The 26,212-nt window shown below is 35.7% G+C and overlaps 1 protein-coding gene across 1 annotated transcript in view; it reads right to left on the reverse strand.

Moving 5' to 3' along the window:
- Nucleotides 1-26,212, reverse strand: part of RPS6KC1 (ribosomal protein S6 kinase C1) — a 178,245-nt gene that overhangs the window by 120,160 nt on the left and 31,873 nt on the right. The window contains exon 4 of the mRNA XM_004424901.3: nt 10,719-10,834. Coding sequence (XP_004424958.1) covers nt 10,719-10,834 — 116 coding nt within the window. The remainder of the gene's footprint in view (nt 1-10,718; nt 10,835-26,212) is intronic.

A 26,212-nucleotide genomic window follows, 5' to 3' on the forward strand; every position in this document is an offset into this window, starting at 1 on the left:
AAGTACTCATAAAAAATTGCAAAAGAAAATACACACCAGTTAAAGAATATTGTTCAGCATCCTTAGAGACTGGTCATTCTAATTAGTGATAAATGATGGACTCCATTAGGAAGTCATTTAATTTTATCAAATTAAAAACTACAACATATCACATAGCACCTCAAGTAATTCCAGAAGTACCTTAAATTTGAAAACCATGTGAACACAGTGTAAGTAAAGCTAAATAAATTTAAGATATTTTTATTAAAGAGACACATTTTTAGTAAATATAAAATTGATTTCAGAGGGCCGGCCCCATGGCATAGTGGTTAAGCTCGCACGCTCCGCTTCGGCGACCCGGGGTTTGCAGGTTCAGATCCCGAGTGCAGACCCACACATCACTCATCAAGCCATGCTGTGGCAGGCGTCCCACATATAAAGTAGAGGAAGATGGGCACAGATTTTAGCCCAGGGTCAATCTTCCTCAGCTAAACGAGGAGGATTGGCAACAGACATTAGCTCAGGGCTAATATTCCTCACAAAAAAAAAAAAAAAGAAAAATTGATTTCTCCATGTGACCATCATTTCAATTCTATATTTAGGTTTGCAAATTCAGGCCTCAAAAGACTATTTTCTCTTACTCTACATGCAACTAGAGAACACCATTATCAGGCAAGGAGTGGAGGTATGATTTTGTGCTATGGCTTTACGGACTGAATGCTCCAATCACAGACATAAGAGTTTATAATCCTTAAATAATTATAACTAATTAAAATGATAGCTCTTCTACTCATTAACATCTTTCCTTCTACCTTCCACCAACAGTTCTATGCCCCTAAACACTACTACCAGAATAGCAAAACCCAAGAGAAATACAAGACTCCTACTTCCTCTCTATGTCAGCACAAAGAACTCAATGACTATCTTTAACTAACCAAAAGTCTCCCTGCCAGCTTATTTTTAAGAAACAGAAATTTGAAATGGTTCCTCTCAAATTACCAAATTTTACTTCCCAGAGTGTTAAGTGAACTGAAACTTTAAAAATGATTATTCTCTTTAGGAGCAAGAATTTATATTACTTTACACTATTTCTTTATTAAAATACTCAAATCACAGCTTACATCTGAATTTTTCTCCAAAAAAAAAAGAGTATCTATTCTAGACTAAGCCATCCTTTAAACAACATCCAAACCAAATCTTAAGAAAATTTGCAAGTATTCTTGAGAATTTTAACAAAGTTGATTTTATTTACAATCTCACTTAACAGAAAGTGCCTTTCAACTAATTAACTACCTCTTCCACCACCAAGTGTGTGACTTTAAGTTGACTACCTATAAAATGGAAATAACGTCTATAAATAATTCAAGGAGTTAAGACTAAAAGATTTCATACACATAAAGTATTTAGAACGATGTAAGCACTCAATAAATTTTTATTTATTATTATTATCAAAATTATCAAAAATATTAACCTTTTGGTGTTCTTGAGTATGCAGTAAAAGGAAACTCTTATTACGTAGCATGTTAAAGTTTGTTAAAGAAAAGTCAATCTAGGGGAGAAGGAGTTCGGGTACGGTAGAATAAGTAGATCAGCAAATGCTCCCCACAAAAGGCAATGATAAAACTAGAGAAAATTGTCAAAATAATCATTTGAGAGCTCTGAAAATTGACCAAAACATAAAGCAAATGAAGAAGTGGTTACTCATGAAAAACCACAGAACCACAGGTAAGAACTGTGGGAGTCTGTGGCATTCTTGCCTGGGGTTGCTCCCACGTTCCATCCCAGCTGTGTTGCCATGGTAATTATACAAGGGAAAAGCAAGCCTTGAAAACCAACAGATTCACTTGCAGAGGAAGCTGGCATAATTTGGAGTGAAGCACAGAAAAACGTCCACCCCAAACAGTGTTATCAGCAACAGTAGCAATCTCAGTGCCAAACAAACGGCAAGGAACAGTGGCTCAGCAAGTATGAAGTTGCGGTAAGCAAAAGACCAGCACATTAGCCAGACATTTAGCAGGGAGATCCAGCAAATAACACAGCCACAGGAGTTCTTAACAAGCTCTCTACCCATCCATGCAGGAGAGACCAGAGAGAGATCAAGCCATCTACAAATACCTGGCAAATCATGAGATGGTGCACACACACAGAGGAAATGCAAGGGATCCCAAAGGAAAGTAAAAGCCAGGGCAAACTTAAAAACTGCTTAAACTCTGAAAACAGGCAAAGAGGAGAAGCACATAATGGAACAAAGTGTTTAAGTACAAGCAAAGATCAATTACTGGCTGACCACTAAGCCATGTTGATACAGGGCTAACCTCTACTTAGTCAGGCTTAAAAATAAAATAAAAATTAAAAACTGAACAGAGATATCAGCAGTCATACACTGCACATTAAACAGACTCCACAGATTTAGTACAGACATATTACTAAACACACTAACAAAATAACAGCAACAATCCTGAGGGGGAAAAAAACAGAACTCAGAGTTGTCATAATATATTATCCAAAAGTTCCAGTTTTCAACAAAATAATTACGAGACATACAAAGAAACAGGAAAGTGTGTGTTCCACATACGGGGGGAAAAAGCAGTCAACAGAAACTAAGTCTGAGGGGGCAAAGATGTTGGACTTGAAAAGGCAAAAACTTCAAAGCAGCTATTTATAAACATGTTCAAATAACTCAAAGAAATCATCATTAAAGAATTAAAGGAAAGTATGATGACTATGACCCATGAAATAGCAAAGAGAAATTATAAAAAAGAACCAAATGAAGCATTATCCATAATAGCCAAAAGTAGAGACAATCCAAATGTCTACCAGCTGATGAATGGATAAACAAAATGTGTTACACTCATATTGGCTCAATGGAATATTATTCAGCCATAAAAAGGAATGAAATACTAATATATGCTACAACATGGATGAAACCTGAAAACATTAAACCACGTGAAAGAAGCCAGATGCAAAAGATCACATATTGTCTGATTCAATTCATGTGAAATGTCCAGAATAGGCAAATCCATCAAGACAGAAAGTAGATTAGTGGTTGCTAGGGATTGGGGCAAGTGGGAAAGGAGGAGTGCAAGCTAATGGGTATGAGGTTTCTTCACGGGGTGATGAAAATGTTCTGGAATTAGATAGTGATAATGGTTGCATAACTTTGTGAACATACTAAAAACCACTGAACTGTATACTTTAAAATGGTAAATTTTATGTTATGTGAATTAATCTCAAATTTAAAAAAAGAACCAGATAGACATCCTGAAGTTATAAAGCATAGTAACAAAATTTAAAATTCACTAGAGGAGTTCAACAACAGATATGAGAAAGAATAATCATCAATGAACTTGAAGATCAATCGAAACTACACAATGAAGATCATAGGAAAAAAGACCAACTAATAATAAAGAGAACCAGAGAGAGCTGTGGGATAATATCAAGCATACCAACTTACATGTAATGGGAGTACCAGACAGACGAGAGGGAGACAGGGGCTGAAAAAATTATTTGAAGAGACAAGGGTGGAAAATTTCCAAAGTCTGATGAAAAACATTAATCTACAAATAAAGACGACAAATCAAACCCCGAACAGAATAAACAGAAAGAGATCAACACCTAGATTCACACTGTTGAAAGACAAAGGGTAAATTCTGAAAGCAGCAATAGAAAAAGACTTATACAGTGGAACTACAGGACAATTAACAGCTGACTTCTCATTAAAAAAAAAAAACACAATGAAGGATAGAAGGCAGTGGAATGATAAATTCAAGGTGCTAAAAGAAACACTGTCGATCACCAATTCTATGTATCCAGCAAAACTATCCTTTAAAAATGAAGGGTAGAGGCCGGCATGGTGGCATAGTGGTTAAATTCATATGCTCCACTTCAGCAGCCCAGGGTTTGTGGGTTCAGATCCCAGGCGTGGACCTATGCACTGCTTATCAAGCCACACTGTGGCAGGCGTCCCATATATTAAAAAGTAGAGGAAGAAGGGCATGGATGTTAGCCCGGGGCCAATCTTCTTAAACAAAAAGAGAAGGACTGGCAATGGATGTTAGCTCAGGGTTAATCTTCCTCATAAAAAAAAACAACAACAACAAAAATGAAGAGTAAACAAAAACATTTTCAGACAAAGACTGAGAGAATCTGCTGCTAGCAAACTTGCCTTACACAAAAAAAGAAGCTACAGAAAATCCTTCAAGCTGAAAGAAAATGACAACATATGGTAATTCAAATCCACCTGAACAAATAAAGAACAAGTATTTACCAAAAAAAGTAAATATGAGGGCAAATATAAAAGACTATATAAATATGTTTTTCTCTTTTCTTAACTTTTTTAAAACACATCAGATTGAATAACAATGATCATAACACTGTATTGCTGGGTTTATAATATATTTGAGGTATACACATGAAAATACTAACACAAAAGAGGGGGAGTAAATAGAGCTTTACGGAGTAAACTTTCTATATTTTACTGGAATTAAATCAGTATTAATATCAAGTAAATTGTCATAAATTAAAATGCATATTTTAATCCTTAGAGCAACCACTAAGAATATAACTCAAAAAAAAGGAATTTAAATGATATAATAAATAATATTTATTTAACACAAAAGATGGCATAAAGGAGAAACAAAGGAACAAAAAATATGAGACATATAACAAATAGCAAAAAGGCAGACAAAAATTCAATCATATCAACAATTACTTTAAATATAAAAGGACTAAATACGGAATCAATGACAGCAATTTTCAGACTGGATAAAAAAATAAGATCAAACTATAAAGTGCATGTAAGAAATATCCTTTAGATTCAATAACACATACAGACTGAAAGCAAAAGAATGAAAAGAAAGGTACCATGCAAAAAGTGACTGTAAGAGACCTAGAGTAGCTATATTAAAATCACACACAAGAGACTTTAAGATAAATATTAGTAAAGACAAAAAGGGACATATCATAAGGCTAAGAAAATAAATTCATCAGGAAGATATAATCATTATAAACATATATGCACATGCCAACAGAGCCCCAAAATAAATAAAGAAAAACTTAACAGAACTAATAGGAGAAATAGAAAATTCAACAATAATAATTGGGGACTCCAATACTTCACTATCAATAATTGACAGAACAACTAGACAGAAAATTAGTAAGGATACAGAAGACTTAAATAACACTATCAACCAACTTGAACTAACTGACATTCACATAAAACTCCACCTGACAACAGAATGTATATTCCCATCAAGCAAACATGGAACATTCTCCAGGATAAAATCAGGTCTTAATAAAGTTAAAAGGACTGAAATCATATAAAATATGTTTTTCTGACCACAACCACAAGAAAACAAAATTAGAAATCAACAACAAGAAAAAACTTTAGGAAATCCAAAAATATTTGGAAATTAAAGAACATATTTCTAAACAACCAATGGGTCAACAGAAAAATCATTTTAAAAAATCAGAAAATACACTAAACTGAATAAAAATGAAAACAAAACATAAAAATGTAGGGGATGAGGCTCAAGCAGTGCTAACAGAGAAATTTATAGCTGTAAATGCCTATATCAGACAAGAAGAACCATCTCAAATCAATAACTTAAGCTTCCATTTTACGAAACTGAAGAATTAAAGAGCAAAGTAAATCCAAAGCAAGCAAAAGGAAGGAAATAAAGTTTAGAGCAGAAATCAAAGAAATGAAATTAAAAAATAGAGAAAAACCAATGAAACCAAGTTGGTCCTTTGAAAAAATCAACAAAAATATCAAACTTTAGCTAGACTCACCAAGAAAAAAACAGACAAGACAGAAATTATGAAAATCATGAGAGAAAGAGGGGACATCACTACCATCCCTAGAGAAATTAAAAGCATTGTAAGGGACTACTATAAGAATTTTATGCCAACAAATTACACAATTTAGATGAAAACTCCCAGGAAGACACAAGTTACGAAAGTTGATTTAAAAAAAAAGAGAAAATCAGAATAGACTTATAACAAGTAAATAAACTGAATTAGAATTTTAAATCTTCCCACATCAATTCCACTCCTAGGTATAAACCTAAGAGAAATGAAAAAATATGCCCATGCAAAAACTTACATGCCAATATTTATAACAGCATCATTCATAATAGCCAAAAGGAGGAGACAACCCAAGTGTGCATCAACTGATAAATAAACAAAATGCAGTATATCCATGAATCCATACAAAGAAATATTATACAACCATTTTTAAAAAATGAAGTACTGATACATACTACAACATGGATAAACCTTTAAAGCATAATGCTAAGTGAAAGAACACAACTCTATTCACAATAACCTCAAAAGAATAAAAAACTTAGTAATGAATTTAACAAAAAAAGCGCCAGACATATCCTGAAAATTGCAAAACATTGCTGAGACAAATTAAACAATAGCTAAATAAATGGAAAGTCATTTCATATTCACAGATTGGAAGACAATACTGTTAAGAAAACAATTCTCTCCAAATTGAACTACAAATTTAATACAATTCCAATCTAAATTTCATCAGAATTATTTGTTCCTATGGATAAACTGATGCTAAAATTTTTTAGGGAAATTCAAGGGACTCAAAATTGCCATATAAATTTTGAAAAGATACAAATCAAGTGGGATAACTTATACTATCTGATTTCAAAACTTATTATAAAGCCACAGTAATCAAGACAGTACGGTACTGGTATAAGAAAGGCACATGGATCAATAGAACACATCAAAAGTCCAGAGATAAACCATTACACTTACAGTCAATTCATTTTCAGCAACAGCACCAAGGCATTCACCAGCGAAACGACAGTCTTTTCAACAAATGGTCCTGAGACTATTAGATATTCACGTGCCAAAAGATGTATTTAGACTGTCACTACACATGTACAAAAAAATTAACTGAAAATGGATCACAGAACTAAATGTAAGACTAAAACTTCTAGAAAAGAACATAGGGTTCTTGACTTTTGGTTAATCAAAGAGTTCTTGGATATGACAACAAAAGCATGATTCAAAAAAGAAAAAAATTGATAAATTATACTTCATCAAAACCAAAAACTTTTGCATTTCAAATGACACCATTAAGAAAATGAAAAGATAAGCCATAGATTGAGATAAAATATTTGCAGATCACATATTTAATAAAGGACTTGTATCCAGAATACATTCTTACAACTCAATAATAAAACAAACAACCCAACCAAAAAAGGACAGATTTTAATAGACATTTCACCAAAGAAGATATGAATAAACACATGAAAATATGCTCAACACCACATCAGTCATTAGGAAACTGAAACTAATACTACCGTGAGATACCACTATACATGTATAATTTAAAAATCACACAATACCAAGTGTTGGTGAGGTTGTGAAATAACTAGAGCCTTCACACATTGCTGGGGAATGTAAAATGTACAGTCACTTTGGAAAACAGTTTGGCAGTTTCTTAAAAACTTAACTTAAACTTACCATAAGACTCAGCAATTCCACTCCTCAGGATGTACCCAAGAGAAATGATAACATATATCTACACAAAGATCTGTATGCAAATGTTCACAGCAGTATTGGTCAAAAGAGCCAAAAACTGAAAACAATCCAAACGTCCATCAATTTGTCAATGGATAAACAAAATGTTGTATAATCTATACCATAGAATACTATTCAACAACATAAAGGAAGGGAATACTGATAACATGACGTAATGCATGAAACTCAAAACGTTACACTAAGGAAAAGAAACAAGAACAAAGACCACATATTGTGTGATTCCATGTATTTGAAAAGTCTTGAAAAGGCAATTCTATACACCGAAAACAGGTAAGTAGTTGCCCAGCGATGGAGACAGGAAAAGGGATTGCCAGCAAAAGGGTTCCGGGGAACTTGCTGAGGTGATGGAAATGTTCTAAAATTGGATAGCAGTAAAAGCTGCACAAGTCTGTAAATTTAGTGAAAATCATTGTATTGCACACTTACAATCGGTGAATGTTAAAGTATAACACTGTAAAAAAAATAATAACCAGCAAAGAGTATGGTGTGGAAAGGTACAGATGAAAAAAATTGGCAATATACTGATAATTTTTGAAGCTGAGCAATGAGTAATGGAGGCTTATTATACTATTCCTTCTACTCTTGTGTATGGTTAAAAAAAAAGAAAAAAAAAGTGAACCTAACCAAGTGTCTATATGGTCATTTGCATGTGGTATCTATCATCGGTGTTTCTACAAAGAAAAAAACTGTTATTGTAGCACACTCTGTGGACTGGCTACCCAAAAACCTCCCCTCCATACCTTCATCCATAGTCAGAGCTGGAAAACGAAAAGAGCCATCTGCCCAGACTTCTCTGAAGCTAAAGATAGTCCTGTGACCCAGTTCTGGCCAATGAGATGTAAGAAGGACTACCTCTGGGGAGAGTTTCTGGGACAGCTTTTAAAAACTGCCATAATTCTTTTGGCCCTTTGCCTTTCACACCCAAACCCAAGAACCTAAGTCTCTGATGACATTATTGAGCTCTGTACCAGCCCTGTCCTATCTTCCTCACTCAAACTCCTTCTTGTTGTATGAGACAAACTCCTTTCTTATATGGCTCACTTTTTTGTTGTTGTTGTTTACTTGCCGCTAAATAACCTTCAAAGACCATATTTTTTTTATCTCTATTTAAAGAGAATGAATATCACTGCTGTGATATTACCAGATCAGTATCCCTCTCCTGCCCAGCACACTGCTTAAGATTTTTCCAAGATTAACTTGACTTCTCTTTAACTGCCCAATCTTTTCTTCCTCTTCTTTTGTCTCTCATTTCAAAGCCTAAAAATAAGAGTCTTGCAGCAGTTACAATCATGATTTCCCAGATCCAAAAGAAATGGAATGAATAGGTAACTTTTATTTAAATTGTCCAAAGTCTACAATCTGACTTCTATATCCGTAGACTGATTTTTTTTAGCCCTCCGCATGTGTTAATTTGCATGACCACCTTTGTAATTTCTATAAAGCAATATTCTTCTTGCTTAATAATGTTGCCCTTTTCTATAAGCACAGACTCCTTGTCACATAGAAATAGCTGTAACCAAGAATAGCAGAGCTAAATACTGTATCAATTTGACTGGCCTTTTATCCTTAAGATCTGCATTAAGTCATAAGCAGAAGCCAAGTTCATCATCTCAGCCTAGTTTGAGAGTAATGAAAAATTAGGCAACAAAGTCAATCAGCAGGAATCTTACTGCAAACTTTTCTATTACTAGTATTATTACTATAAGCCATAAGTTTACAATATCTTTCAAAAGATCAACTTTTGGGGCCAGCCTGGCAGCATAGTGGTTAAGTTCAGCATGCTCCACTTTGGCGGCCCAGGTTCATAGGTTCGGATTCCAGGCACAGACCTACACCACTCATTAAGCCATGCTGTGGAGGCAACCCACATACAAAATAGAGGAAAGATTGGCAAAGATGTCAGCTCATGGCCAATCTTCCTCAAGCAAAAAGAGGAAGACTGGCAACAGATGCTAGCTTACAGCCAATCTCCCTCACCAAAAAAAGGATCAACTTTCTTCAGTAAACTAAAATAGGTCACAAAAAATAAATTCCTTTTTAGATACACTAGCATCAGGAAAATTAAAAATCCCACTACTCATATACCTTGTTGGCTATATGTTCTAAGAAATTACATTTATACAAATGAGTAGATTTTTAGTTAAAGAAGGAAAAAACATTATGGCATAATCACCTAGCTTTTTTATAGAAGGCTAAATGCAGTAAAATATATAAGACTATAGGAGGAAAATTGTGGCTGTCAAAGACATTGCTATCAACCAACAACTTGCACAGATTCAGTTCAAAATAAATCAGAAAATGATTATTAAAAATAATAAAGAACTTAGAATGAAGGCATTACATGTCAAGAAACTTAAAACGCTAATATCCAATGATCTCTGGTAACATAATTTGTACTAGCCTAACTCTCTAATATTGTAGAGTGACTATTTTTGTTCTATCTTTACACAAATTAGTATAATTATAACAAATTTAATATAGACTTGTAGTGGTTTCTATTCCAAAAAGAAATCGACCACTGAAAGACATCTCAAAAAGTGAAGATAACTACCGGAATTTCATGATACTTAAATTTTTTTTCAATGTGTTTCAATTATGATGGAGTGAATCAGATAATCTCTAAGCCCTTCACATCAATTTTTTAAAATTTATGAATCAAAAATCTTATACATTTCTACACTAAAAACAGAATATACGCCACAGACATTATTTAGCTACTAACTTCTACTTATTTTAGTGAATAATGAAATTCAAAGGTAAATGACATTTTCTGTCCAAAAAAAAAAACTTGAATTGTGCTTTACTATAAATTAGAAAACAAAGGTATTTAATAAAATACAAAATAGGGCCGGCCCCATGGCTTAGCGGTTAAGTGCACGCTCCGCTACGGGCGGCCCGGGTTCGGATCCCGGGCGCGCACCGATGCACCGTTTCTCTGGCCACGCTGAGGCCATGTCCCACATACAGCAACTAGAAGGATGTGCAACTATGACATACAACTATCCAGTGGGGCTTTGGGGCGGGGGGGAAAGGAGGAGGATTGGCAATAGATGTTAGTTCAGAGCCGGTCTTCCTCAGCAAAAAAAAAAAAAGAGGAGGATTGGCGTGGATGTTAGCTCAGGGCTGATCTTCCTCACAAAAGTAAAATACAAAATATTTCAGAAAGACTTCCAAACCTTGAAAAAATCTTCAAGTTGTTTACTGTTATAGAGAGCGGGAATATTGGCAGAGAACTGTAGCAGATCTTCAGCACATTGTCTTCTCTCTTCAATAACAGTTTCATCAAATCGTCCTAGAATTAAATAAGAATCAACACTTAAGGAAAAAAGGATCAAACACCGCTTTATGACAGTTTATGTTCACAGATTAGAAAGCAGCAGCAGGCTTATCACTGCCTATTTGCTGTGCTTATTATGCAGTCTTCTGAAGTCAAGACTAGTCTACAACTGGAATCAGCAGCACTCTCACCAGAAAAGAAAATAGTGTTTCTGATAAAGCAAGAGGCAGAGGTGTCAACTGATAAATAAGTGGTGCAGTCACAACCTAAGGCCTGTCAAAGTAAGAAACTTACCACTTAAGAAGTTGGTGATTTGAAACTAAAGTTGAAAAGAGAATTATAAAAAACTCAAATGGTTTTCTACAGTAATTTAATACTGTAATTACTCATATAATTTTCCCTTTCCAACTCTTTTTGATTTATAGCGGAGTTGAAGAGAGGAAATTATGAGAATTATCTGTATATCAGTAGGGTCAAAAATCTCAGTTTGAAGCAAAAAGCTTTTCAGCCAAATTCTGTGTGTGATGCTGTCAACATACATGACAGCATACTTGTGAGAAAAAAAGAGAACACACACAGCACCAGTGAGCTCTGCTTCATAAGGTGATTGAAAGGTGGTTTTCATAGAATTTTTTTTAATGATATATACAATTTGAATGCTGATAAGACATTTTAAAATATTATTTTATACTAGTCTTAGATCAGATTACTGGCTGGCATTTGTCACATGCCAGGTGTCATACTGATTGCAATACAGGTTTAAAAAAATACAAAATCAAGAGCAGCAGCATCACATACTTAAACATTTCAAGTGGCTTTGCAAAGTGTTAACAGAAAATTGAGGCAGAAACAGATTCCTAATTATCGAACCCAAGGCAAGAATTTGAAACTGAACCACTAAATACCCTCAGTTCAATGTGTCTCATGTTTATGGCAAAGGGTCTACTTCATGATAACTAAAAGAAACGGTTTTAGAGTTAGACTTGGGTTCAACTACTAGCTCCATCATTCACTAGTGACAAAAATCTTAGACAGATTATTTCATCATTTGTAAAATGGAGAAAATGAACAACGTACTTAAGGCTCCCAATTCCATGCCAGGCACATAGTAAGCACTTAATAAATTAATCATGGTGTCTTTGAACCACCAAGTACCATCATAGCATCTACCATACAGAACATGCTAATTAACTTTTGTTGACTATATGAGTGAATAACGGAAACTAAGAAAAACTTTTTAGCAAAAAAACTGTCTTACAGTGGAACATTCTATCCTAGAAGATGGTCAGTCATCTTTCACTAATAAAAAAATCTTAACAGTGGATCCATAAACAACCCCCTAGGCTTAATGGATGGGTTTCAGAGACACAATCCTACAAAATTTCGTGCGTATGTCCACAGGTACATTTTTCTAGGGAAAGGGATTGTAACTTTTATCAGCATCCTCAAAGAGCCCAGGGCCCAGTAAAGGTTAGCAGGCCAGTGGCCGGCAATTAGAGGATTTCTAACATCCCGTATACTGCTTTATTTACTATGGAATAGGCTGCCAGTTGCTATTTCAATATCTGTTCTCACCTTCTTCCTTAGTAAAATAATCTCCAATTTCTGACTTCGGACATGGCGGCACAGTAAAAAATGACTATAATTTCTAGCTTCCCTTGCAGTTATATGTGGACATGGACTAAGCTCTGGCCAATAACACATAAAGTTATATTATGGCTTCCCAGAAATCTCTTTTAGAGATAGCTGATATACACCCTCTCCTCACCTTTTCTTCTCTCTCCTTTTCCCTTTCCAGGAAGGACTATACCATGGGAAGTTAAAAATGACACAGCAACAAGGCAGGAGCTTGGACTCCTAATCACTGTAGAGCTGCCCTGCCTGAGGCTACCTCCAGATCTTATCCCATGAGAAAGAAATTGACTTCTATCTGGTTTTAAGTTTTGTCACAAGTAACCAAACCTAATATAGCCCTTTATGCTAAATCTGTTTTCCTATTAGTTCCCAGTTTATATGCAAGAATTAAATTAAACTCGACTCTCCCAATGACAAAAGCATATCTAAAATGACACTGCTAGCTTACCTATCAATAATATTATCTGGAAACAAACTCCCCAACCCATAAAACAAATTCTCTGGCCAGAAAACAATCTAAATTTTTCAATCTTGGGGAAAATCCATTGGCCAAACAGGTTAACATGACAGCTAAATGTCTATTATTCCTTCTTTTGCCTAAAGAAGAAATTAAGTACACTCTAGTGCTTATGATTATAGTCCAACATATTTATCCTTTAAACAAAAAAGTAAATTCTAGGGCCTGTGAATTAATATTAGTAATTTTGTGAACATCTATAATCTTAGGACAGAAACCCAGAAAATGCATGCGTAATACTATGTTCTAACCCACAAGACCGACTGATATTAACTTTATTTTTTTTTAATTTATTTATTTATTTAGCGTGTGTGTGTGTGTGCGCGCGTGTGCGTGTGTGTGTGTGTGTGTGTGGAAGATCAGACCTGAGCTAACATCTGTCACCAATCCTCCTCTTTTTGCTGAGGAAGATTGGCCCCAAGCCAACATCCGTGCCCATCTTCCTCCACTTTATGTGGGACACTGCCACGGCATGGCCTGACAAGCAGTGTGTTGGTGCGTGCCCGGGATCCGAACCTGGGCCGCCAGCAGGGGAGCGTGCACACTTAACCACTACGCCATGGGGCCGGCCCCCAATATTATTTTTAAATACATTAACTACTTGTTGAGAAATTTTAATGGAAAATTCCCTGACATTTAATGACACCCTAAAATAATCTTATTTAGTAGCTGAAACACATAAAAATTTGGGAGCTTTAATCCTAGTGTGATCAATGACTCATCCCACCTCCCCATTAAGCTAGACTAAAATGCTTAAGCAACGGATATATCAACTTCTAAATAGAATAAATATGTCAAAAGCACATCTTTGTTGTACTTCTATTGATCTATGCATTTCTATTCCACTAAACTTGGAGAAGCAGAGATGAATTAAAACATTTTTCAGAGCGGAACACAACCAAAAATAAGGTTCAATTACATTGAATCCCATCATCAGAACAAATATGATGAAAGAACATGCTCATTTCTTTGTTCCTAAGATATTACAGAATAACAAAAAAAAAATAGTATTGGTAGTGTAAACAAAGAGAAGTAGATGAATTTTAATGCAACAACTACTGGCCCTAATATCGCTAACAAAGCCACCTAATTTAAAAAAAGTTTTTTTAAAGTAGCAAGATTCAACAGTCATCCTAATGGTAGACAACACCCGTAGCAGCTGTTCTCTAGTTGTTAATCCTTTAATATCATCAAAGCATCACTTGAAAGGCAGCCACAATGAGAAATCATAAGGAGGTGATTCTCTCATCATTGCTTTAAATTTCCATTCACAGAGTCAATGTTTATTTTCCTGCAAACAGCACAGAAAAATTACAGGTAATCTACGATAGAAAATGCAAAACAAATTTTTCTTAAGAAGATTTACTGGGCAATATTATATATTATGTATTATATTATTTGTGTATGAGTGTGTATATTTTATATATAAGCCACTCTCCTGCTCCCAATTGTCCAACAATGGTTTGTTTATTAAAAGCTGTGGGGGGGGAAATTAAACTCAAACATTCTAACTAAGCTGGCAAATCAATGGAAATAGTCTCTCTCTTTGATTTATAAGTTGCCTTTGTGATCTTCTCTATGTTTTTTATTATTATTATGCAGAACAACTCCTAGATAACAGAGTTTACAATTTTTTTTAAACCCAAATGTCAACGATCAAAAACTAGTTATATAGAACTAACAGTTATCCTTGACCAGTAAGAAACTAACCAGAAAAGCCTGATGCTGATTCCTAAATGTATCAAAAATTCATTCAGAGTAAAAAGAAAGAGAGGCCAAGGTTCTCAGGCGTGAATTCCCTTTAGCCAACAGCAGCAAGAACACACCTCTAGTTAAACAAATTGGAATTATTACTTCTTGCAACTAGGAAGAATATATACCACTGGGAACCCTGGGGCATTTCACTAATAGGGTATTAGAAAAGACTCATCATTTGGGTTTGTGTTAGGTGCTTTCAGAAAAGTTCATGGAAGTGGGGCTTTGCCCTGGGTAGGATGCTGTCAGGAAGTGGGGGTAATTCTGTAATTCTGTGACTTCTATATAACTCTATGATTCTATGATTTTAATAAATCTTACTATTAGGCAAGAAGAATGAAGAGAGGCTAAGGTTGCAGTTTATAAAGAAGCAGCAGTCACTCACAGTAGCCAGGATGAAGATATGCTTGATCATTTTTGTGACTTGAACAGTGTTCGTGTTTTTGTCTGTGTTCATACATGATTACGGAGTGGTCCTGTTTTCGTCTTGATCTAAGGACACAGAGTGGACTTGTCTAATGCTCATGTTCTGTGAAACTGCTTATGTTCAACAAGAGAACAAGAGACAGGCCAACTCTAAGAAACACCAAAACGGATAGGTAGGGCGCCAGCCCCGTGGTGTAGCAGTTAAGTGCACGTGCTCTGCTGCTGGCGGCCCGGGGTTCGGATCCCGGATGCACGCTGATGCACCGCTTATCAAGCCATGCTGTGGCGGCATCCCATATAAAGTGGTGGAAGATGGGCACGGATGTTAGCCCAGGGCCACTCTTCCTCAGCAAAAACAGGAGGATTGGCATGGATGTTAGCTCAGGGCTGATCTTCCTCACAAAAAAAAAAGATAGGTAGTGCCAGACCAGTTCTTTCTTAGCTGTCAGGAGCTGCTTTATTTCTTTCTCACATGAAATCAAAGCCTAATGAAATACAAAACAAAAACAATGATCTAATCATGAAAAAAAATCAGACAGATCAAGATTGTGCAATCTACAAAACAACTGTCTTACACTCCTTAAAAAGGTCAATGTCATGAAAGACAAAAAAAATTGCATAAGGAATATTCTAGATTAAAGAAACAAACCTAGAGGCATAATCTTGGATCCAAAAAAAAATCTAAAAGGACATTTTTAGGACAACTGGGGAAATATGAATATGGACTGCATATTTGGTAGTAATATTGTATCAATGTTAAATTTCTTGAGTGTGATATGGAATTGTGGTCACAAGGAAATATGAGAAGTAGGTGTGAAATGTCACAATATCTGCAACTTATTCTCAAATGGTTCCGGAAAAAAATGAGACACACATACATACAGTTACAGAAGAACGTGGCAAATTGTTAACACTCAGTGAACTTGAGCAAAAGTGTTCACTACATTATTCTTTTGGGTTTTTTCCTGTAAATTTGAAAATTTTCCAAATTAAAAAAACTGGAGAAAAACAAAATGAGATAGGTGCTATATTGGTGAGATGTAGAAATGGAAGAGAAAAACAACCAACTCAGCCTAAAGGAAACATAAAGAACTTCCTAGAAGAGGAGGGAACCACAAGTCTGAAAGGCTAACCAGAAACTTCACAGTAGAACACTGCACCACTCAAGAAGGAGACACAAGAGAGTTCTGTACACGAGAGGAATGATAACTGAGCAACAGATGATAGCTAACAATAGCTGATACATGTCGAGCACTGAGCTAGACATGCTACAGATACAATCCTCAGAACACAAAGGTATTATCCCTATCTTACCAATACGAAAACAGACTCAGATGTTAATTTGTACAAGATCACACCACTAGTAAATAATGGATAGAAGATTTGGGCCTAAATCCATCTGATTCCAAAAGGCATGTTCTTTTCACTGTACCACTAGAATAGTAACTACATATCTGATGGTTCTGTAAATTACAACAGGACTTTCTTTTGCTCCTGAGGTTTACATACTAAAAATGTGAGAGTAGCTAAAAAGATAGATGATTAACCAAAAATCCTCCACACAACCACAGCTGCTACCTGCAGGGTTCATTGCCGTTATCAAGCATCACAAATGGACTGTACCATTTATTGAAAGAGATAAATTGCTTACTTACTAAGATAAATAAGAAACTTTCACTCTATAATATGAAAGGATGTGCAGAAAAGTTGAAGATAATCCATCAGCAACAGACAATAATAGCTAAGAACCTCAACCAATTTAGAACCCACTCCCTTTTACCCAGTGACAAGCTTATTGTTTAAGAAGCTGGGCTGTGTATCTTCCAACATGAAAGTTAAAGGTATACGTATGCAGTTAAATTCCACAGCACAGAAGGTACAAGGCAAAAAATAAAAATATCCTTCCTCCCATGCCCACAGAGGTTACACACATTATACAAATGTGTGTAGGTATATCTTCACACAAATATATATGTCTGTCTAAACATAGATGGGATCTTACTAAACATATTGCTGTGTAACATTTGTTTTCTGTATCTTAAAAATCTATCTTAGACATCTTTCTATACCAGTATATATCCAATAGTTGAAGATTCTATTAATTGGTTAAATTATGGCGCATCCATACGATCATATATTCGTAACTGAGAAAATTCAGTTTATTTTCAGTTTCCTTCTACTGAAAATGTTGCAAGAACACCCATGTGCATGTCCATATGTGTGTGCACATATCTGTGTGTTCTCAAAATGTGGTCCACAGATTGCGGGGTCCCCTGAGGGCCTTTCAAGGAATCAATGAGGTCAAATCATTTTTATAATACTACTAAGACAGCAGTTACATTTTTCACCACATTGACATTTGCACTGATAATCTAAAAGCAATGGAGGTAAACCTGCTGACCTCTTAGCATGAATCAAGACGATGGCACCAAACTAAACTTACTAGTAATCATCATATTCCCTACTGTTACTCACTCATATTAAAATCTTTTTAAATGCCAGTTTCATTTAAGAGTGTCCTTGATGAAGCAGTAAAAGTTATTAACTTTATTAAATCTCAACCCTTGAGATCATTTCTTTATAAAAGTCTGTGGGAAAAAAAAACTATAACTATTGAGCCTTGGATATTTGGCAGATATTTTCTCAAAAATAAACAAAGTGAGCCTGACACTTCAAGGAAAACTATCAACAGGATTGTTGTCAGTGATGAAACTCAAGCTGTCAAGTCACTGTGAGCTTCCCAATACTCAAAAAATTTCCTTTAGAGATAAAATATTAATAATTCTTTGATATTGTATAATGAAATGGGTCAACACTTGCAAAATCTGCATAACTCAGGGAACCAATATTTTTCAAATGACCAATGCATGACGTTATAAGTTCATGCATCAGTAAAAGATCCGTTCAAATCTAAGACAGACCAATGGATCTCAATATAACTAAGTACCAAAGGTTCACTGATAGGGTTTCAGATTCCATAATGCAGCTAAACCTTTAAGAAATTACTACTTGTCAAACAGAGTGGTGGGATGAATTAAAAAACAAGACCCAACAATATGCTGCCTCCAGGAAACACATCTCAGCTCCAAAGACAAACACAGGCTCAGAGTGAAAGGATAGAAGACAATACTCCAAGCTAATGGCAAACAAAAGAAAGCAGGTGTTGCCATACTTATATCAGACAAAGCTGACTTCAAGATAAAACAGGTAATCAGAGACAAAGAGAGGCAATATATAATGGTAAAAGGGACACTCCACCAAGAAGACATATTACTTTTAAATATATATGCACCGAATATAAGAGCACCAAGGTACATAAAGCAACTATTAACCAACCTAAAAGGAGATATTAACAACACAATAATAGTAGGGGATGTTAACACCCTCTCATCAACGGACAGATCATCCAGACAGAAAATCAATAAGGTAATAACGGACTTAAACGAAAAACTTGATGAGATGGACTTAATAGATATATAGAGAGCACTGCATCCAAACACAGAAGATTACACATCCTTCTCAAGCATGCAGGAAACATTCTCAGGAATAGACGATATATTGGGAAATAAGGCATGCTTATATAAATTTAAGATTGAAATCATAACAAGCATCTTTTCTGACCAGAATGCCATGAAGCTAGAAATTAACTACAAGAAAAAAACTGGGAAAATGAGAAAGCTGTGGAGACTCAACAACATGCTACTAAACAACCAATGGATCATTGATGAAATTAAAGGAGAAATCAAAGCATATCTGGAGACAAATGAAAATGAAAATACACCGTACCAACTCATATGGGATGCAGCAAAAGCGGTCCTGAGAGGGAAACTCATAGCAATACAGGCCCACCTTAACAAACAAGAAAAAGCCCAAATAAGTAACCTCAAACTATGCCTAACAGAATTAGAAAAAAAAGAACAAAGCCTAAAGTCAGCAGAAGGAGGGAAATAATAAAAATCAGAGCAGAAATAAACGAAATTGAAATTTAAAAAACAGTAGAAAGGATCAATGCAACAAACAGCTGGTTCTTTGAGAAGATAAACAAAATTGACAAACCCTTAGCCACACTCACCAAGGAAAAAAGAGAGAAGGCTCAAATAAATAAAATTAGAAATGAAAAAGGAGAAATTACAACAGATACCACAGAAATACAAAAGATTATAAGAGAATACTATGAAAAACTATACGCCAACAAATTGGACAATCTAGAAGAAATGGATAAATTCTTAGACTCATACAACCTCCCAAAACTGAACCAAAAAGAAATAGAGAACCTGAATAGACCAATCACAAGTAAAGAGATTGAAACAGTAATCAAAAACCTCCCAAAAAATAAAAGTTCAGGACCAGATGGCTTCTCTGGAGAATTTTACCAAACATTTAAAGAAGACTTAATACCTGTCCTTCTCAAACTATTCCAAAAAAACAGAGGAAGATGGAACACTTCCCAACACATTCTACGAGGCCAACAGCACCCTGATACCAAAGCCAGACAAAGACAATACTAAGAAAGAAAACTACAGACCAATATCCCCGATGAACACAGATGCAAAAATCCTCAGCAAAATATTGGCAAACCGAATACAGCAATACATTAAAAAGATCATACATCATGATCAAGTGGGATTTATACCAGGGACACAGGGATGGTTCAACATCCACAAATCAATCAATGTGATACACCACATTAACAAAACGAGGAATAAAAACCATATGATCATCTCAATAGATGCAGAGAAGGCTTTTGACAAGATCCAACATCCATTTATGATAAACTCTCTCAACAAAATGGGTATAGAAGGAAAGCAACTTAACATAATAAAGACCGTATATGACAAACCCACAGCCAACATCATACTCAATGGGGAAAAACTGAAAGCCATCCCTCTGAAAACAGAGACAAAACACAGGTGCCCACTCTCGCCACTGTTATTCAACACAGTACTGGAGGTTCTGGCCAGAGCAATTGGGCGAGAAAAAGGAACAAAAGGAATCCAAACAGGCAACGAAGAAGTGAAACTCTCGCTGTTTGCAGATGACATGATCTTATACATAGAAAACCCTAAAGAATCCATTGGAAAGCTATTAGAAATAATCAACAACTACAGCCAAGTCGCAGGGTACAAAATTAACTTACAGAAATCAGTTGCATTTCTATATACCAACAACGAACTAACAGAAAGAGAATTCAAGAAGACAATTCCATTTACAATCGCAACAAGAATAAAATATCTAGGAATAAATTTAACCAAGGAAGTGAAACACCTATACAATGACATTGTATAAGACATTATTGAGTGAAATCAATGATGACATAAAGAAATGGAAAAATACTCCATGCACTTGGATTGGAAGAATAAACATACGTAAAATGTCCATACTACCTAAAGCAATCTACAGGTTCAATGCAATTCCAATCAGAATCCCAAGGACATTCTTCACAGAAATAGAACAAAGAATGCTAATATTCATATGGGGCAACAAAAGACCCCGAATAGCTAAAGCAATCCTGAGAAAGAAGAACAAAGCTAGAAGCATCACAATCCCTGACTTCAAAACATACTACAAAGCGATAGTAACTAAAACAGCATGGTACTGGTACAAAAACAGACATACAGATCAATGGAACAGAACTGAAAGTCCAGAAATAAAACCTCACATCTACGGGCAGCTAATCTTTGACAAAGGAGCTAAGGACATACAGTGGAGAAAGGAAAATCTCTTCAATAAATAGTGCTGGGAAAACTGGACAGCCACTTGCAAAAGAATGAAAGTAGACCATCTTTTTACGCCATACACAAAAATTAACTGAAAATGGATCAAAGACCTGAAGGTGAGACCTGAAACTATAAGACTCCTGGAGGAAAATATAGGTAGTACGCTACTCGTCATCAGCCATAAAGGGATCTTTTTGAATTCCATGTCTACTCAGACAAGGGAAACAAAAGAAAAAATAAACAAGTGGAACTTCATCAGATTAAAGAGCTTCTACAAAGCAAACAAAACCAGCATCAAAATGAATAGGGAACACACCAGCTGGGAAAAAATATTTACAAAACATACATCTGACAAGGGGTTGATCTCCATAATATATAAAGAACTCACAGAACTGAACAACAAAACAACAAACAACCCGATCAAAAAATGGGCAGAGGAAATGAACTGACACTTCTCCAAAGAAGATATACAGATGGCCAAGAGGCACATGAAAAGATGCTCAACATCACTAATCATCAGGGAAGCGCAAATCAAAACCACACTAAGATATCATCTTACACCCATTAGAAGGGCTATAACCACCAAGACAAAAAACAACAAATGTTGGAGAGGCTGTGGAGAAATGGGAACCCTAATCCACTGCTGGTGGGAATGCAAACTGGTGCAGCCTCTATGGAAAACAGTGTGGAGATTCCTCAAAAAATTAAAAATAGAAATACCTTATGATCCAGCTATCCCACTACTGGGTATCTACCCAATGAATCTGAAATCAACAATCCAAAGAGGCTTCTGCACCCCTATGTTCATTGCAGCATTATTCACTATAGCCAAGACATGGAAGCAACCCAAGCGTCCCTCAACTGATGACTGGATAAAGAAGATGTGGTATATATATACCATGGAATACTACTCAGCCATAAAAAAAGACAAAATCTTCCCATTTGCAACAACATGGATGGACCTGGAGGGTATTATGTTAAGCGAAATAAGCCAGAAAGAGAAAGACAAACAGTACATGATTTCACTCATATGTGGAAGATAAACCAACACACAGACAGATACAACTGTTTGGTGGTTACCAGGGGCTAGGGGGGTGGGGGGTGGGCACAAGGGGTGGAGGGATGCACTTAAATGGTGACTGATAAACAATAATGTACAACAAAAATTTCACAATAAAAAAAATTACAAAAAAGAAAAGAAATTACTTGTCAAGTTTTGGTGTATCAAAGATGAATATCTTCAATTATCTGAAAAGCTATTAAAATATTCCTCCCTTTTTCAACTACATCATCTTTGTCTGCCTGAATTTTCTTCATATACTTCAACCAAAACAATCCATCACCACTGACTGGATCCAGAAGCAGATACGAGACTCCAGCTGTCTTCTTTTAATCCAGGCATTAAAGATTTGCAAAGGTAAACTAATACTACTCTTCTTACTATTTTTTTTTTTTGCTTTAGAAAAGTCATTTTTCATAAAAATATTTTTTTTTTTTTAAATTTTTTGTTTATTGCAGTAACATTGGTTTATAACATTGTAAAAATTTCAGGTGTACATCATTGTACTTCTATTTCTGCATAGATTACATCATGTTCACCACCAAAATACTAATTACAACCCATCACCACACACATGTACCCAATTATCCCTTTCACCCTCCTCCCTCCCCCCTTCCCCTCTGGTAACCACCAATCCAATCTCTGTCCCTATGTGTTTGTTTATTGTTGTTATTATCTACTACTTAATGAAGGAAATCATACGGTATTTGACCTTCTCCCTCTGACTTATTTCACTTTGCATCATGCCCTCAATGTCCATCCATGTTGTCACAAATGGCTGGATTTCATCGTTTCTTATGGCTGAGTAGTATTCCATTGTGTATATTGCAACAAAAAGAATTAAATACCTAGGAATAAACTTAACCAAAGAGGTGAAAGATCTGTACACCGAAAACTATAAAACATTTCTGAAAGAAATTGAAGAAGACACAAAGAAATGGAAAGATATTCCGTGCTCTTGGATTGGAAGAATTAACATAGTTAAGATGTCCATACTTCCTAAAGCCATCTATAGATTCAATGTAATCCCTATCAAAGTTCCAACAACATTTTTCACAGAAATAGAACAAAGAATCCTAAAATTTATATGGAACAACAAAAGACCCCGAATAGCTAAAGGAATCCTGAGAAAAAAGAACAAAGCTGGAGGTATCACACTCCCTGATTTCAAAATATACTACAAAGCTATAGTAACCAAAACAGCATGGTACTGGCACAAAAACAGACACACAGATCAATGGAATAGAATCGAAAGCCCAGAAATAAACCCACACATCTATGGACAGCTAATCTTTGACAAACGAGCCAAGAACATACAATGGGGAAAAGAAAGTCTCTTCAACAAATGGTGTTGGAAAAACTGGATAGCCATATGCAAAAAAATGAAAGTAGACTCTTACCTTACACCATACACAAAAATTAACTCCAAATGGATTAAAGACTTGAATGTAAGACCTGAAACTGTGAAAGTTCTAGAAGAAAACATAGGCAGTACGCTCTTCGAAATCAGTCTTAGCAACATCTTTTCAAACACCACATCTGACCGGGCAAGAGAAACAATAGAAAAAATAAACAAATGGGACTACATCAAACTAAAAAGCTTCTGCACAGCAAAGGAAACCATCAACAAAACAAAAAGACAACCTAACAATTGGGAGAAGATATTTGCAAACCATACATCTGATAAGGGCTTAATCTCCAAAACATATAAAGAACTCATGCATCTCAACAACAAGAAAACTACCAACCCAATTAAAAAATGGGCAAAAGACCTGAACAGACATTTCTCCAAAGAAGATATACAGATGGCCAACAGACACATGAAAAGATGCTCAAAATCACTAACTATCAGGGAAATGCAAATCAAAACTACAATGAGATATCACCTCACGCCCGTCAGAATGGCTATAATTAACAAGACAGGAAACAACATGTGTTGGAGAGGTTGTGGAGAGAAGGGAACTCTCATACACTGCTGGTGGGAGTGCAAACTGGTGCAGCCACTATGGAAAACAGTATGGAGATTCCTCAAAAAATCAACGATAGAACTACCATATGATCCAGCTATTCCACTGTTGGGTATTTATCCAAAGAACTTGAAAACACCAATTTGCAAAGGTACATGCACCCCTGTGTTCATTGCAGCCTTATTCACGATAGCCAAGACTTGGAAGCAACCTAAGTGCCCATCAAGGGACGAATGGATAAAAAAGCTGTGGTTCATAAAAATATTAACATGTATTTTTTTCTTATTTAATACAATAATATTTTTTAATTTCTGGTATGGTAAGTATTAATAGGTACAACCACATAAACAACAGTTCTTCAAGGTGCTTGATAATTTTTAAGAGCATAAAGGACACTCCTGAGACCAAAACGTCTAATAATCATTCATAAATATCTCCTATGCAGACATGAGAACAGATGTGTAGTAAAATTTACTAAAAACAGAATTGCTAGAAAAAGGTATATTTCAAATTGCCCTCCAAAAAAACTGCAAATTTATACTCTTTCTGTTGTGTATCTATGTCCCCACACTAGGTATATCAAACTTTTTAATTTCTGCCTTGCAATTGACTTTCAGTGATATCATTGCCTATTAACTATTCCACCTCTTAAATCTTAACTCCTTCTTTCTTTTTTTCCAACTTATTTTCCAAGCATTTATATATCAGATATGGTCCTACATGCTGAAGATATCCCATAAGAATGAGGCAGTCTCTAAGTCACACAGCTTACCGTCAAGTAATCAGAGAGAAAGGGGTTGGAAGAGACAGTTAAATACAATATGAGGGAGGTTTCTTACTTTTAGAATATAAAAAAACACTTTTTGGTGTGGGTTTAGAAGCATGATTCTTAAAACTCTTCCCACTGGTGAATTTTTAAAACTATTTGCATCTTAATAATTAAAGTGCCACAAGACTTAAAAACTTGACAGTAAGGATGTCACATCCTAAAGCACTTCCCTTTCTCAGCTTCTGGATCATGATGCTCACTCCAACTACAAGACTAAGTTTCTTAGAAGACAGAGGCTATTTGAGTCACTGTATTCGCAGTGCCTATTTTTAAAATGTTTCTTGAATTAGATGTGCCCATAAAATTTCCAGATAATTAAGGGTTAGGTTGAAATTAATCAAAAAAGATTCTACTAATAACATATTTTTGGCATGTAATCATGCTTGCCAGGCACAGAGCAGGCAAAATCATGGTCAAAAGAGGTAGTAGTTCAAGGGCAAAGAGCAACAACAACTTTAATCAGGAAAGGTGTCAAGAAAACAAAGGAACCATAGATATTGCATAATAACTATGAACAGAAGGCAACAGAAATATGGAGCAGCATGGACTATATGGGCTCAAAGACCAAAAACAAGCAGTCAAAGGTTAACAGCCTACAGTAACAAGAGTCTGTGGATCCCCTAATGCTTAGTAGGGGAACAGGATGAATCGATGGTCCCATCAGAACTAAAGGTTCTACTGCTACTGACCTGTTGCCCACATCCCTCAATTGTTTTTCACCTAAGAAAATACAAATGCTTTCTTTAATTATGCAACCAAGATAGCTTTGCTATTACTTATATTTCAAGATATCATTATATATCATAAATTGTTAATATTAAGTATTTGTTAAAATTAAAGAACTGTAGCAACAAGCTTTTGATGACTTGATTCTGGCATAAATGCTCCTGATGTTGCTATACTATGTAAGATGCTCTGCATCTTCTCCCCAGATCTCAAGGAGCTGTGAAAGATGCAGAATATCCTGAAGAAGCAAGTGTGAAGCTCAGTGAGTACTGTGGTTCTGCAATCAGCCTGGAGAAATCCCTGTTCCCTGTGGACTACAAGCCAATGCAGACAGAATAATTTCAGATCACCCAGAATTCTTCCTGAGTCAAAGAGAGAGCATAACTAGGGTTCAGTCAAGAGACCAAAACCACACAGTGATTTGAAGAGGAAAAGTGTAATATAAAGAATTATTAACTATGACAGTGGAACAACAAGAAAGGTGAAAAGAGAACTCTAAAGAATACCCCAGGGGAGAGCATCCAAGGAAGGAACAACTTGGGAGAGGGAACCTCTCCCCAAGGTTGGGATTCAGATCTTCTTGGATCTTGCAATCTGTGGTTGCAGCCACTGAGTGGGGGCGAAGTCAGCCGGGTTTCCCGGGCCAGAGCTGGTCCACAGTTGTCAGGAAAGCAAGGAAGACCCCTCTAGCGTTCAGATGGGACAAGGCTGCTGGCAGGTGGGCAAAAAGAGAGTCACAGTGCTGGGAGCCCACTCACAAG

Source organism: Ceratotherium simum, chromosome 2 (genome assembly GCF_057802395.1).
Source record: "Ceratotherium simum simum isolate JZ-2026a chromosome 2, ASM5780239v1, whole genome shotgun sequence".
In the NCBI taxonomy this organism is placed as follows: domain Eukaryota; kingdom Metazoa; phylum Chordata; class Mammalia; order Perissodactyla; family Rhinocerotidae; genus Ceratotherium; species Ceratotherium simum.